At 42.0% G+C, this 14,517-nt stretch overlaps 1 protein-coding gene across 3 annotated transcripts; it reads left to right on the forward strand.

Moving 5' to 3' along the window:
- Window positions 1-4,325, forward strand: HJV (hemojuvelin BMP co-receptor). Of its 3 annotated transcripts, none has more exons than XM_032848168.1 (4): window positions 1-177; window positions 1,423-1,612; window positions 2,009-2,589; window positions 3,067-4,325. In XM_032848168.1, the coding sequence occupies exons 2-4, from the start codon at window positions 1,531-1,533 to the stop codon at window positions 3,685-3,687; spliced, it is 1,284 nt and encodes a 427-aa protein (XP_032704059.1). In that variant the 5' UTR covers window positions 1-177; window positions 1,423-1,530; the 3' UTR covers window positions 3,688-4,325. The 3 variants fall into 3 exon arrangements, with proteins under 3 accessions (XP_032704059.1, XP_032704058.1, XP_032704060.1); XM_032848167.1 differs by having other exon boundaries at window positions 1,441-1,612; XM_032848169.1 differs by lacking the exons at window positions 1,423-1,612; window positions 2,009-2,589 and having other exon boundaries at window positions 2-177.
- The last annotated feature ends 10,192 nt before the right edge of the window (window positions 4,326-14,517 follow it).

Here is a 14,517-nt window from a genome sequence, read left to right on the forward strand (position 1 = left end):
TCCCCCCACGCCAAAACTTCTCCGGTTCCCTGACCTCAGTGAGATTGCAGCCGGTGTGGGAACCTGGGGGAGACATGGAGAAAGAGACGGGGGATCCCCTGGCTGGAGCTGACCGACAGAGTAGGCAGTCATGGCTGGAGAATTGGATATCAGAGTAATGTTTGACCTCTGGAAACAGTAAGTCAAAATGAAATTGCAATTCCTTTAGTAACTTTTGGAATGAAGTTAGATTTTCAGAAAATTATGACACCTTCTTGAATGTCTCTTGTACAAAAGCTAGGATCTCTTTCATACCAAGGTGCCCCATCTCCATTTCTCCTGTCTTATTTCTGGTTGCTGGCCACTGGCCTCTTGAAGTTTAATCTTCCATCTCTCCTCTGGCCATTTTAGGCTTCTCCTTACCCTGTTGCCTCAGACTTCTGATGAAGGTTTAGGAGTTTTGCATATCCCCTATTCTGTGGTTTTCTCACCAAGACCAGATTTAGCCTCAGATGATTAGTCATTGGTACCCTTCCACCCTGCTTGTACTCAGCGGTGCCCTTCACATCGGGCTTCCAAGGGTGGGGCTACTCCTTGTAAATTGTTTATCCCCACACTCTAGTCTTGCCACCTTATTCTCCCTCCTGCATGATTCTGACTCCACTCGTATCTTAACCCCAAGAAATGGGAGTTTGGCAAGAGGGGCTTAGGCCCTCCCCAAGGCCTGTCCTCATCAAAAGATTGAGAACTTCTGAATTTGCAAAAGGAAGATGAAAAGAGTGGTTCTTCAGTCAGATTTGGGAAAAAAAAAAAAACAAAAAACTGTTGACTCAGCACAAATATTGATTTGCATGCTTGGTTTGCGTGCCGTTACTCCTTAAGAGAGAGGGATTATACTCTTAGTTCTCTAGCAGATTAATGAGATGGGTCCCTTTCCCTTTGAATACTGATGTTCTAGAGAGGGAACGGGTATTCCACCCTCACTCCTTGCAAAAAATTCTGACACAAAGAAGGAAGAGAAATGAATGATCCCCGGAGGGTATCCCCTCTGGACGGGGAAGGGCAAATAAGAGGTATGTTTCTGAAGTATTTTCAGATCCTAATCTTATTGAGGAGCCCACTGAGATGACTAGGGTCTGATCCATCCACATGATTCCTCCTTTTTTGATATTTCTGTTGTTTGGTAGTTCAGGATGGGGCAATACAGTGGACTCTGCCCATGTCCCCCCACCCCCCGCCAGTCCAGTCAACTTTCCTTCCACCCCCACCTCAGGGTATTGCATAAGTGGCCACAAGAGCAGGGCACAGAGGCTTAACAGCCACACTTCGTTTGGGAAACCCTATCCTCCCCAACTCCTGACCACTCATCCTTTTCCTGATCTTCCCAAATTCTCTTCACATCATCCTGAATGATTTTCAACTCTTCTCTCTCCCCATGCCCAGCCAAATTTCTTTTTTCAGTCCCTTACAGGAGGTCCGGTCAAAATTTACTAGGTAGGAGGGTCATCAGCTGGAAAGAGCCGGAGCCTGGGGGGACCTGGCCGGACAGGTATGGGGAATCCAGGCTGGTCCCCCCATGGCAGCCCCCCAACTCTAAGCACTCTCACCCTCCTGCTGCTCCTCTGTGGACATGGTAAGGAAGGGCTAGGGAAGGGCTGGGGAACCGAGGGTCCTCTGCTGTGCAAGGGTGGGCCGGTGAGCATGTGTGAGGAGAAGGGATGGGTGCTGGGGAGTTCCAATCACTCTCCCAACTCTCAAACAGATATATTTTATTTCCCATTCGCCTTGGGGAAGGGCACTGGAAAAGCGCTTCATCTAGAGGAAGAAGAGATCTATCGGGCTTACACATTTTCATCAAGACCCAGCGAACACAGGAACTAGGGAGCTGGGGGCTGGGGACCCGGGATAGGACTGGAACTCGGGCTCAGTTGGGTTTTAGGAGCAGCTGAAATCCACCCCCTCCATCAGACTTGGGAAAGTTGAGCCGGGATCTAGGAGCCTTCTCACAATCCTCTCCCTTTGTCCTCAGCTCATTCTCAATGCAAGATCCTCCGTTGCAATGCTGAGTATGTATCATCCACCCTGAGCCTTAGAGGTGGGGGTTCACCGGGAGCACTTCGAGGAGGAGGAGCAGGAGCCGGAGCAGGGAGCCGGGGTGGCGCAGGCTCCGGTGGCCTCTGTCGAGCCCTCCGCTCCTACGCTCTCTGTACTCGGCGCACCGCCCGCACCTGCCGCGGGGACCTGGCCTTCCATTCGGCGGTGCACGGCATCGAAGATCTGATGATCCAGCACAACTGCTCCCGCCAGGGCCCCACGGCCCCTCCCCCGCCCCGCGGCCCCGCCCTTCCAGGCTCCGGCCCTGTCCGCTCCTCCGGCCCCCCAGCCCCGGACCCCTGTGACTATGAAGGCCAGTTTTCCCGGCTGCATGGTCGTCCCCCGGGCTTCCTGCATTGCGCCTCCTTTGGGGACCCCCACGTGCGCAGCTTCCACCACCACTTTCACACCTGCCGTGTCCAAGGAGCTTGGCCCCTGCTGGATAATGACTTCCTTTTTGTCCAGGCCACCAGCTCCCCAGTGGCATCCGGGGCCAACGCCACCGCCACCCGGAAGGTCAGGGACTCAGCAGCTCCTCCAAACCCTCTCATGGTCGCCCCACGGTACCACTCCCTCCCATCTTCACTGTTCCACGGCAACGCTGCCATTCCCTTTCCTCCTCCTCCACTTCTCCAACATCTCCCGCCACTCCCTCCCACCAACACTTGCTCCTTAAGTCACTTTCCCTCCCTGGGAATTTCACTCAAATGCAGAAAACATAAAAGAAAGTTGAGGGGAAAGCTGAGGAGTCCTAGGTTGAGGAGTTACAGAAGGGAAACTTTTCTTTTTCCTGTGAGTTGCTGAGATTGAGACCAAAAAGGAGAGGGAGGGGTTGAAGGGACCGCTGGGCAATACTAGAGTACAAAGAGTTCAGAGTGAGACAAGACCACTCTGGAGGCCCAGATCAGATCCCTGACTGTGTGTGAGCCCGCTGGTGGTAAGGGGACAAAGTACTGAGCCCCAAATGAACTGTTTTCCCTCTTGCCCTCACAGCTCACCATTATATTTAAGAACATGCAGGAATGCATTGATCAGAAGGTCTACCAGGCTGAGGTGGACAATCTTCCAGCAGCCTTCGAAGATGGTTCTATCAATGGAGGTGACCGACCTGGGGGCTCTAGTTTGTCCATTCAAACTGCTAATCCTGGGAATCACGTGGAGATCCGAGCTGCCTATATCGGCACAACTATAATCATTCGGCAGACAGCTGGGCAGCTCTCCTTCTCCATCAAGGTAGCAGAGGATGTGGCCAGGGCCTTCTCTGCTGAGCAGGACCTGCAGCTCTGTGTTGGGGGGTGTCCCCCAAGTCAGCGACTCTCTCGCTCAGAACGCAGTCGTCGTGGAGCTATAACCATTGATTCGGCCAAACAGCTGTGCAAGGAAGGGCTGCCCGTAGAAGATGCTTACTTCCATTCTTGTGTCTTTGATGTTTTGATCTCTGGTGACCCCAACTTCACGGTGGCAGCTCAGGCAGCTTTGGAGGATGCCCGAGCTTTCCTGCCAGACTTAGAAAAGCTGCATCTCTTCCCCTCAGACGCCGGAGTTACTCTTTCCTCAGGAACCCTCCTGACCCCACTATCTGGGCTCCTTCTTCTGTGGCTTTGCATTCAGTAACTTGGCCAGCAACCCCATGACTGGTTTGAAATGATCAGGGGATAGAGACAGGCAGGGAAGAACATGAAGAATCCCTGAAGGAAACAGAGGGAACTAGAAGACACATGAAATAATGACATTTAACCAGAGTCAGATAAGGTTGTAGTCCAGGACTGAAATGATCACAGAGTAAGGATTCTGGGCAAAGCTTCTATAATCTAGACTTCTGTAGGGGCTCTTTGTCCATTTTCCCAGTCCCAGTTATGATAAACGATTGTTCTAGTTCATCTACTCCTGAAATCACACCAACAAACTTAGAGGTTATAGGGGTCTTGATGACCAGTAGAAAACTTAAGGGTTGAGACTTTTAAGATGAAAGAATTGAAAGAGGAAGACATGAACATTACCTATGAGAGATGTAAAAATCCAACAATATTTTCTCTTGGAATATGGAAAGAGGAGGAAATGATTAAGGATGGAGTCTATCTGATAAATAAGTCGGTAAGATGTGCTCTTTCTGGCTCAGAAATGAAACAGGGCTTGTCTGGATCTTAGGAGAAGGGAAACTCTACCTTTGGAGCATGGCATGGATAGGAAAGCAGCTAGCATCCCCACCCCTACATAATCTGTTATTAAAGCTATGAATTCTTCACATCCTATTCTGCTGCCTTTGTCGAATCTCTTTACAGATGCTTGAAATGGGAGTAAAGACGACATATTTACTCCATCGAAAAAGGGCTCAGAAGTATCAGATACTATTTCTGCCCTTGGGATGTTTACAGGCTACTAGGGAAACAAAACTGATTGACATGGAGGAGTGATGAGTGTGCAGTTATCCCTAAATTCTGTGATGCAATGAATTCAAATGGGAATTAGTTGATGGAAGATAGATGACACATGAAATAATGGAAGATAATTGATGAGAATTAAAGAAATAATAAGAGGCAATAGAAGGGATGGGATTTGAAGTGATCTTTGAAGACTGGGAAGGATTTGAATTGTTAAGGGCCTTCCAGGGCAATGAAGACAGTCTGGAGTTGTGCATAAATTCATTCTTCAATGAGGAAACCAGCAAAACTCAAATGAAGTAGATAGGAAGGAATGGAATAGAAGATGGGCAGAGGCCAAATTATGAGGGACCTTGAAAGTGAGTCCAAGGAATTTAAATTAATAGCTAACATTTACTGAGAGCTTAATATTACCAGGTAATGTTCTAAACATTTTTAACATATTAACTCATTTAATTTTCACAACTCTCTAAGGAAGGTAATAGTGTCATCTTCACTTTTATATAAGGAAATTGAGGTACAGCAAGATTAAGCAACTTGCCCGCAATCACATAGCATGTAAATGACTGAACAGTAATTAATTCAGTAATTGACAATAACTGTTGAACCCAGGTGATTGGGCTCCAGAGCCTTAACTCTTCATCACTACACTGTGTTGTCAAGGAAACAGAGCCATTGAAGATTCTGGTTGTGGAGGTGGGCAAGGAGTGCAGCTTGTGTGGCTGCCTCCACACAAGTGACTTCCTTCTTAACTGCTCTTTAAATTGGTTCTCTGAACTCAAAAGAGTAACTTTATCCCTCAGATGTGGGAATATCAAGTCAGTTAAGAATTTCATGGCCAACTGATGAATGAGATTTTTCTATGGTACCTGTCATGTAACACTGTTTCTTTTGCCCAAACTTAAGGTTAGCCCTAGTACCAGTGGAGTGTTTATTTAAAAATGGGTAGCTCAGGGGTGCCTGAGTGGCTCAGTGGGTTAAGGCCTCTGCCTTCAGCTCAGGTCATGATCCCAGGGTCCTGGGATTGAGCCCCACATTGGGCGCTCTGCTCAGCAGGGAGCCTGCTTCCCTTCCTCTCTCTCTGCCTGCCTCTCTGCCTACTTGTGATCTCTGTCTGTCAAATAAATGAGTAAAATAAAATCTTTTAAAAAAAATGGGTAGCTCAAAATAAACACATGAAAAGATGGTCAACATTATTAGTCATTAGGGAAATGCAAACCAAATTAGTCACAATGAGAAGACACTACACAACCACTACAATGGCTAACATTAAAAAGACTGACCATATCAAGTGTTGGAAGAAGTGGAGCTCTCACAACCTACTGGTGGAAATGTAAAATGCTACAACTAGTTTGTACAAATGGTTTGGCAGTTTCTCTAAATTAGAATTAAGCATATACCTACCATATGATCTAAACATCCCACTTCTAAGTAGTGACCCAAGGGAAATGATAATGTGTGTCAGCACAAAGACATATGCACAAACATTCATTATAGTTTTCTCTGAAATAACCAAAAAAATTGGAAACAACCCAAATATCCACCAACAGATGAAATCTGATTTCTTAGATTATTAGTATGTTGGTCATTTGAGATAAATTTTATCACAATTTACCAGTTGTGATAAATCCATAGACAACAGAATATCAGTCAGCAATAAAATGAAATAAACTACAAATGCACATAACATGATGAATCTCAAAATAATTATGCAAACAAAAGGAGCCAAACTACAACAAAAAAGAGTACATATTGGTTGTTTCCATTTTTATAAAGTTTTAGAAAATGTAAACTAATATATAGGGACAGAAAGGAGATCAATGGTTGCTTAGGAATGGGTGAAAGGAGGGAGGGATGGCTTACTAAGGGGCAGGAGGAAATATGGGAAGTAACATGTTCATTAACTTGATTGTGGCAGCAATTTCATGGGTATACATATGTTAGAACCCATGAAATTATATATTTTGTTTAAGATTTTATTTATTTGACAGAGAATGAGAGAGAGAAAGAGAGCGAGCGAGCACAGGCAGACAGAGCAGCAGGCAGAGGGAGAAGACGATGCAGGGTCCCCCCTGATTAGGGAGCCGGATGCAGGGCTCCATCCCAGGACCCTGGGATCATGACCAGATATGAAGGCAGACACCTAACCATCAGTCTCCCAGGCACCCCTGAACCCATGAAATTATACACTTTAAATATGTGTAGTTCATCTTACATCAAGTATACCTAATAAAGCTAAAATTAAAAACAAACAAACAAACAAACAGGTAGCCCATCTTTCCCTTTTCCTTTGGTTAATCTGACAAAGGCTTAGAATGACCACAGCATCATAAGGTATATTAGAACAGACTTGTTCTAGGAAAACACAGAAAAGAAGAGGATGACGGGGCAAGGGAGAGGGAGTATTTCATGATTTTATATTCTCTTTTCTACTCCTACCACAAGGACATATTCCTTCCTCCAGATTGTTATTCCAAAGGTCAAATACCATAGAAAGCACATTTTCTGGCTTAAAAACATCAGCCCTGGGCGCCTGAGTGGCTCAGTGGGTTAAGCTGCTGCCTTCGGCTCAGGTCATGATCTCAGGGTCCTGGGATCGAGTCCCGCATCGGGCTCTCTGCTCAGCAAGGAGCCTGCTTCCCTCTCTCTCTCTCTCTCTGCCTGCCTCTCCATCTACTTGTGATCTCTCTGTCAAATAAATAAATAAAATCTTTAAAAAAAAAAAAAAATCAGCCCCGCACCTCATAATTCTGTGTTTCAATTCCACCAATGGTCAGTAGATGGCGATGGTGACTAAAAAGAATTACTCACTGGGGCTGGGGCAAGTCTCCCAGAAAAGGAAATGTGATTTCTTAGATTATTAGGTATGTTGGTCATTTGAGAGAAAATTCTAATAAATATTTGATGGAATAGGCATTTCAGGAATAAATTGGAGGTAGTGGCAGAGTTAAATAAATTGTTTAAATAAATTATTACATATAACCTCACAACAAAGGGTTGTTCAAGAAATGGAACAATGAAAATATATTAGTTGGCTCCACAGTGGATATTATTTACACAGCGACATTAATGTAAACACTAACTATTGATACAGCCCAAACTGTGCTATAATTATTAGGAGAATGAGGTAAAAGGAAAGAGAAGGCAGATATACAACATGATGTGAAAGCTGACATTTCAATTACTATAACAAAAAAGTAAAATCTATGTCTACTATTTCTAAATTAAGAAGTCAAAGGAGAAACACTTCACCTAGAAATAGGAAGTGAATGCCAGATAAAAAAGCTAACTGAATTGGAAGAGACTCTAATGAATGTCTCAGTAGGAGGGCATTAGAACTGGTGTTTTTTGTGTAATCCCTAAATATGTGATTTTAAGCAACATTATTTTGATTTTTTTAAAAGGGAAGACATTCCCACTTTGGCCAGTCCTGAGCTTTTCCCCTTAATTATCAAACTTGTGGCCACCTCACACACTTCTTAGGTCTACCCAATAACTCCCAACCCACTTCACCCACTTTGTGTGCTTTATGGCAAATTCCTCCCCACACTTCTTCTCAAGGAAATAGAGATAATTTCCGTGCTGCAGTAATTATGGTTCCCAAAATCAGTGCCAGGAAACTGCTCCAGCGTAAAGGAAAGGAGAGAAGGCAAAGCATTAGAAAATAAAAGGCCTTCCTCAATTTTTCTGCCTACTCCCAAACCAAATTATTCATCATCCTTCCCAACAGGAAGAAATATATTACATATGTTTCCTGAGATAAAACTTGCATGTGAATGGAAGGTGGGCTTTCAGAAAGTGAAAGAGAAATCAGGCAGGATAACTGGAATTTACCTTCACTACAGGGCTAATGATTTTGGAATCATTATCTGCTCTTGGTTCAAAGAACCAAATATAAAAGAACCTATATTTTTTATATATATATATATAATACATATATATATTATATATAATAATGCATATATAATATATAATACATATATATATAATACATATATATATTAAAAACTATATAGTTGACACAATGTTAATTAGTTTCAGGTGTACAACATAGTGATTAGACAAGTTTACAGTTTAGTGCTATGCTCACCACAAGGGTAGTCACCATCTGTCACCATGCAACACTATTATAATATCATTTACTATATTCCTTAGGCTGTACTTTTCATCCCCATGACTTACTCATTCTGTAACTGGAAGGCTGTACCTCCCACTCCACTTCACGCATTTTGCCCACCCTCATCCCCTCCCCTCTGGTAATCATCAGTTTGTTCTCTGTATTTAAAAAGGGTCTATTTCTTTTGGTTTGTTCATTCATTTTGTTTTTAGATTCCACATATAAGTGGAATCATATGGTATCTATCTTTCTCTTTCTGACTTATTTCACTTAACATAATACTCTATAGGTCCATCCATGTTGTCACTGATGGCAAGATCTCATTTCTTTAATGCTGAGTAACATTCCATTGTATGCATATACCATATCTTTATGTAATCAGCCTTTGATACAGCACTTTTCTCCAACTCCTACCTCTGAGAAATGAGTGGTCAGATTTTTAAAAAATCAGTCAGCTTCTTCATCCTGCCCTCCCAGCCCACCTCACCCTGGCCAAGAATTGAAAGTCCCTTTGCTAAAACTATAGCATCAAAAACAGAAAATATTCTGCTGTGGTATTCTCTGTGTGGAGAATACAGCCCTGCACCTACCACAGACAAGCCTACAGCCTCGAGATGTAGTGATGGAGAACAGACAAGAACAAGAAGGACGAGTCATGGGAGGGGCTATCTATCTACACATTAGCTGATCAGGCTAAAATAATCCTACTGATTGATTTTGACCCTTCTTTAGAATTTTTGAATCACCTAAATTATGCCAGGCCATAAGACAAACATGGTTCTTAACTTCGGGGAACTTGGTTTAGGTGGGAAGAAACACAGATAATTATAAGATAAATGATCAATATTCATAATATTTAAAAGTATGTCCAACATACTGTAGGAATACAAAGAAGGTGGCAATTAAATATGCTAGTAGAAATCAATCTTTACAAAGGAGATTAATTTTCTTTGTTTAAGGAGCAGAGATGGACTACTTAGATTTTAAGCCATAAGTCAGATGAATTTTATCCTAGATGTGTGACCTTAGGCAAGTCAGTTGAACTCTCTGAATCACAATATTCTCTTCTGCAAAATATCTACCTGCCTATTTAGTTAGAATCAAATGTTAATGAAATTGCTTAATAATGCACATGTATAAATAGCTCTATATACACTATAAAATGCTAAAACAAAGAACGTATTGTTAAATGTTAGTCTGGGTAAAAAACAGAAAACTGGCTTAATATATAGTTTCTTCCTCTCAGGCATGAATATCATATTCTTTCCTCTGCTCCTTCTTCTCACAATCAAAGAATCATCTTTGTCATTCAGGGTTTCAGGTCTCAGAAAATCTTCGATGCATTTGAGACAATTATTGGACTAAGGATCTTGACAATACATTAGTCCACCCACTAGGTGGCAGGGCTGAGCAAATGGATTACTGAATTGTGTAAGAAAAAAATTCTCAGAAAAGAGGAAGTTGGGCTAAGCACACAATGTCCCAAATCTCTCATGTTTATAAATATCAACATAGTCCAATTTTCCCCTCAGAAAAACAAATCATCGCCTCTCACTGACTTACCACCCTTGCTCTGATACACTACTGGGCCATAGGCTTTGAGGAAAGGACTGGTTGCATATGTTCTAGTACAGCAGAAGGAAGTGAGGTTGAAATTTAAAGTCTTATACTGGTAAGAAACAATACTAGGTTCTGATTAGTGGCACATTCTATTCTATAGACACACCCCAACCTACCAATTCAATTTATATTTAATAATATATTTAACCTATGAAATGTACTCTGCAAGATGCTATAAAGAATACAAAGATTAAAAAAAAAAAAAAAAAAGACTCTCTAGGAATTCATTGTCCAGGAGAGAAAAGAAGAAATATAAGAAATATAAGTAACATTTGTGTCACGGAGCATTTAAAAGAGTGAAATTCTACTTGATGGCAAGGTGAAAGATGAGAGGCCTGGGAATCAAGAAAGGTTTCATAGAGGAAAGTCATTTGGCTGTCAACAAAAGAGTGGGTAGGATTTCAAAATGCAGAGATGGGGGAGGAAGGTTAGGCATTCCAGGTAAAGAGAAAAGCATAACCAAAGACATAAAGGCAGAGAAGGATGTATTTGGGGAACACTGAGTACTCAGGTTTGGCTGAGGTATAGGGTACATAGATGAGGAAGCAGAGGCAAATGGGACTGGAAAGTTTGGTTAAGGCCAATTTGTGAAGACTTTAAAGGCTAGGTTGAAACATTTGGATTTGATTTAGTAATCAATGGGTTTTGGAGCATCACAGGAACAGAGAGGAGTTCAATTTTGTTAGATTAATCTGATTATGGTCTATTGATTATAGCAGAAAGGTCAGTTACAGGTATTAAAATAATCTAGGCAAAAGTAACAAGGACATGAATCAGAGTGCTGGCAGTGGAATAATAAATAAGAAGTAAATTCTAGAAACCCTAGAAAGATGGCCTCCACAGCATTTGGCAATTGATTGAATGTGGGGAATGTCATATAGATAGGATGGAATCAAAAGCAGTTCCTGGATTTTAAGCCTTGATAATTAGGGGATGTATAATGGTTCCATTAAAAGAAACAAAGGGAAGAACTGAGTTTGAACACAGGGGGAAGATTATGAATTCTATACTGGACAAGTTGAATTTGCTATGCTAGCTGAAGCTTTGGAAACAGGCTAAAGATATAGTAAAAATTTTACATAAGTGATGTACAGATGGGCAAACTGAAGAGCAAAGCTTAAAGGAAGAAAGGGAGAGGGCCAAGGACAAGTCCTCGAGAAAAGCTTTTGGGAGCAGAGAAATAAAAAATTGCCAGAAAAGGAGAAAGTCCAAAACTCAAGATGAATGTCTACATTTTAAAAAGATGTCAATTTCAAACTATATAGAAGCCAAAGGGAATAAGGCCAAAAAAGCATTCTGGTTTCCTCTGGAAACCTTGAAGAAAACCATTTCAGTGGTGGCAGAAGCCAGACTACAAAGAGACAAATTTAGTCAATGCAGAAAGCCTGTATAAGTTATTCTCTTAAGAAATATAATAGTACAGGAAAGAAAACAGAGGAGTAATAGCATGAGAAGGGAACTACATTTCTTATATAATAAGGCAATTTTAAGAAGTATCTAAATGAGTCTACAGTAGTTCTGAACAAATGAATTTACCTTCTCTCCCCATCTCTCCCTGAAGTTGGGCAACTCCTAGATGTCCATTCTTTCCTCCACATGATAGAAAAACAGACTCCAATAAACACGAAGTGTGGGCTTCCAGATAAGGTGTTTTTAATAATTAAACCTAAATTTAAAAAACAAGAACGCTTGCAAAGCATCCTAGAGACAAGAGCTTTATATTAAGTGTTAAGGATCCTGGATTTGGAGAATGGCCCCACCGGTTACCAGCTGTATGTCCTAGGGGTGTGTGTGTGTGTGTGTGTGTGTGTGTCTGTCTGTCTTTTGTGGGGTGGTGGTGGTTGTCGTTTGAAGACTGGTAGAGTCTGCTTTGACTCTAAAATTTTGTGAGTCTTGCCCTGAATCCTTATCCTTTATAGCAAGGATCAAATAAGATACAATGTGTTATGAGAGACAGGACAACACATTAGAAAGACTTCATACTTCAGTCCAGACAAACCTGGGTTCAAGATCTTGCTCTATTAACAAAATCTATGACCTCAGGCAAATTACTTAATCCTCTGAGTCTGACTTAATCAACCCTGAGTCACAGGGTTATTGTGAGAATTCAATGAAATAATCTACCTTAAATCCTTTCTGGAACATACAGATGACAGATTCATTTATAAATAAAATGTTATTGAAATAATTATATTAAGGACTTGGTCCATTATAGGTGCTCAATAAATGAAAAAAAAGTCACTTTGAATATTATTAATGACTCAGAGGCATACACAACAGTTGAGCAGTCTGGAATTCCATACTTCTTTCTACTTTTAGTTGCCTCTAAACTAACATTGTCTACGGGGAAAATGGGAAAGGCTGATAGGTTAGAGTAAAGGGAAGTTCACAGGGTGGAGGTGACAAAGGGGTTAATTTGCTTATCAGACCAGAAGCTAAGGAAAGAAACACAACCAGCTCTAACTCTGACTGGTAACAGAGTAGTGAGGGCATTTCTCTCCCTGAAAGCTTTGGCTTTACTTAACCAACTCCAGTAAAACGAACTATCACCTTTTGATTTTTATTGGCGCAGAGATTGAAGAGGGTGGGGAAGGCACAGGTAAAGACGATCTCGCTTGAAAACTCCTTGACTTAACCTGGCTAGGCTGTCCCTCCTGGACCCCTCCCACCCCCAGCCCCGGCATTCTGCAAGTGTTTGTACCCTGTTCTCAGGACAGGAACTTACACGATTTTTTCTTCCTTTGATTCAGGAACCGAAAAAGAAGAATCAGGGAGCAAATTTTTATGTCAATACCAGGTTATAAGGTGAAAGGTCGTAAACAACTCTGTCCAAGAGGGCTTCATTTCAGAACATGCCTTGGCCAGGGGCCTGGTAAGCAGCTGCTTACTGCCAAAGCTAAATAGTTTTTTGGCATTTAAGGGAATCCAGACATAGCACAGAGCAAACAAGTGGTCTGTACTGAGTTCTGCAAAATGGGAAAGAAAAAAACCCTGAGCCAGAGAGGAATTTATTGCAAGAGAGAATTGCTTGATTTTAAAAAGCTCAAAAAATTTGGCCCTTCATATATGTGCCCAAATAAACAAATATCAGCATCTCTTTTTCTCTAAGATGTCCAGAATCACTACCACCCTGATCTATTTCTATTCACCTCTCCTTCTTTCCTCTCAAAAATTATGTAGCTACATATCACACACTGTTTAACAATATTGACTCATATCTTTTTTTTTTTTTTTTAATGTAATCTCTAAACCCAATGTGGGGCTCGAACTTAACAACCCAGAGGTAAAGATTTGCGTGCTCCACCAATGCAGCCAGCCAGGCACCCCGGATTCATCTATTTCTTTGTAAACATTTTGCTGTTTTGTATTCATGTCCACTTTCATACCCATCAAAATGAAAGTTCTCGGAGTGCCTGGGTGGCTCAGTCTGCCTGCGGCTCAGGTCATGATCCTAGGGTCCTAGGATTGATTCCTGCATCAGGCTCCCTGATCAGTGGGGCATCTGCTGCTCCCCCCCTCTCTCCTCTCTACTCATGCTCTTTCTCTCCCTTGCTCTCTCAAATAAATAAAATCTCAAAAAAAAAAGAAGAAAAAAAAAAAAGGAAGTTCTCCCCAAAGCCACAGTTCTGAATTTTTAAAATTACTTTGGCGAGAGTCCTACCCTGCCTGCTCCTGATAATTCAATCAATATTGCTGACCCACTAAAAAACAACTCAAGCCTTGTTGACTAGGTTTCTAAAACAGGGTGCCACCTCAAACTCACACACCCTAAGGATCAACACGTTCCCCTTTTTGTTCCTGGGGGTTGATAGTGGGTGTGTTTTCCAACAGAGTTTTGATGTCTGAGTCTTAAGCTTGCTTAATAGTGGGGCTGAGTTCTAACTTGTTAGCCTTAGGGTGTCAACTCAGTTATGGTGTATGAGGAAGGAAGAAGGATTCTTAATAGCAATGGATAGCCGCCTTTTTGCTGAGAATAAGATTGCTGTATATCTTAATGCTTCTTATATACTTCCTCATCTCAATCCTGGAAACACTGTCTTCCTCTTTCCAGCACAAAAAAAAAAAAAAAAAAGAGAGAGAGAGAGAGAGATAGGGATGAAAATCTCCTGATACCTCAACACAGAAACAGGAGAGGCCCAGGATTCAAAGACAAGGTGCAGGGCGGGGGTGGAAATCTCTGTATCTCTGCAAGTTTTTCTTATTGCATTTATGAATAATTTATCATGAGATAGCTCCTTAAGGTATCTTATGGCTAGGTTGGGGGAAATCCTCACGGCCAAATAACAGCAGAGTGAGAAGTCAGGGTATCTTTTAGCTTAAACTTAT

This window comes from Lontra canadensis, unplaced genomic scaffold (genome assembly GCF_010015895.1).
Source record: "Lontra canadensis isolate GAN:19392208 unplaced genomic scaffold, GSC_riverotter_1.0 scaffold200, whole genome shotgun sequence".
In the NCBI taxonomy this organism is placed as follows: Eukaryota; Metazoa; Chordata; class Mammalia; order Carnivora; family Mustelidae; genus Lontra; species Lontra canadensis.

Excerpts from the sequence above, each read along its gene's own strand:
- HJV (XM_032848168.1), top strand. The coding sequence starts at position 1,531 with ATGGGGAATCCAGGCTGGTCCCCCCATGGCAGCCCCCCAACTCTAAGC. Across the intron at positions 1,613-2,008 it reads GCTGCTCCTCTGTGGACATG|CTCATTCTCAATGCAAGATC; the intron begins GTAAGGAAGGGC and ends CTTTGTCCTCAG. Across the intron at positions 2,590-3,066 it reads ACGCCACCGCCACCCGGAAG|CTCACCATTATATTTAAGAA; the intron begins GTCAGGGACTCA and ends TTGCCCTCACAG.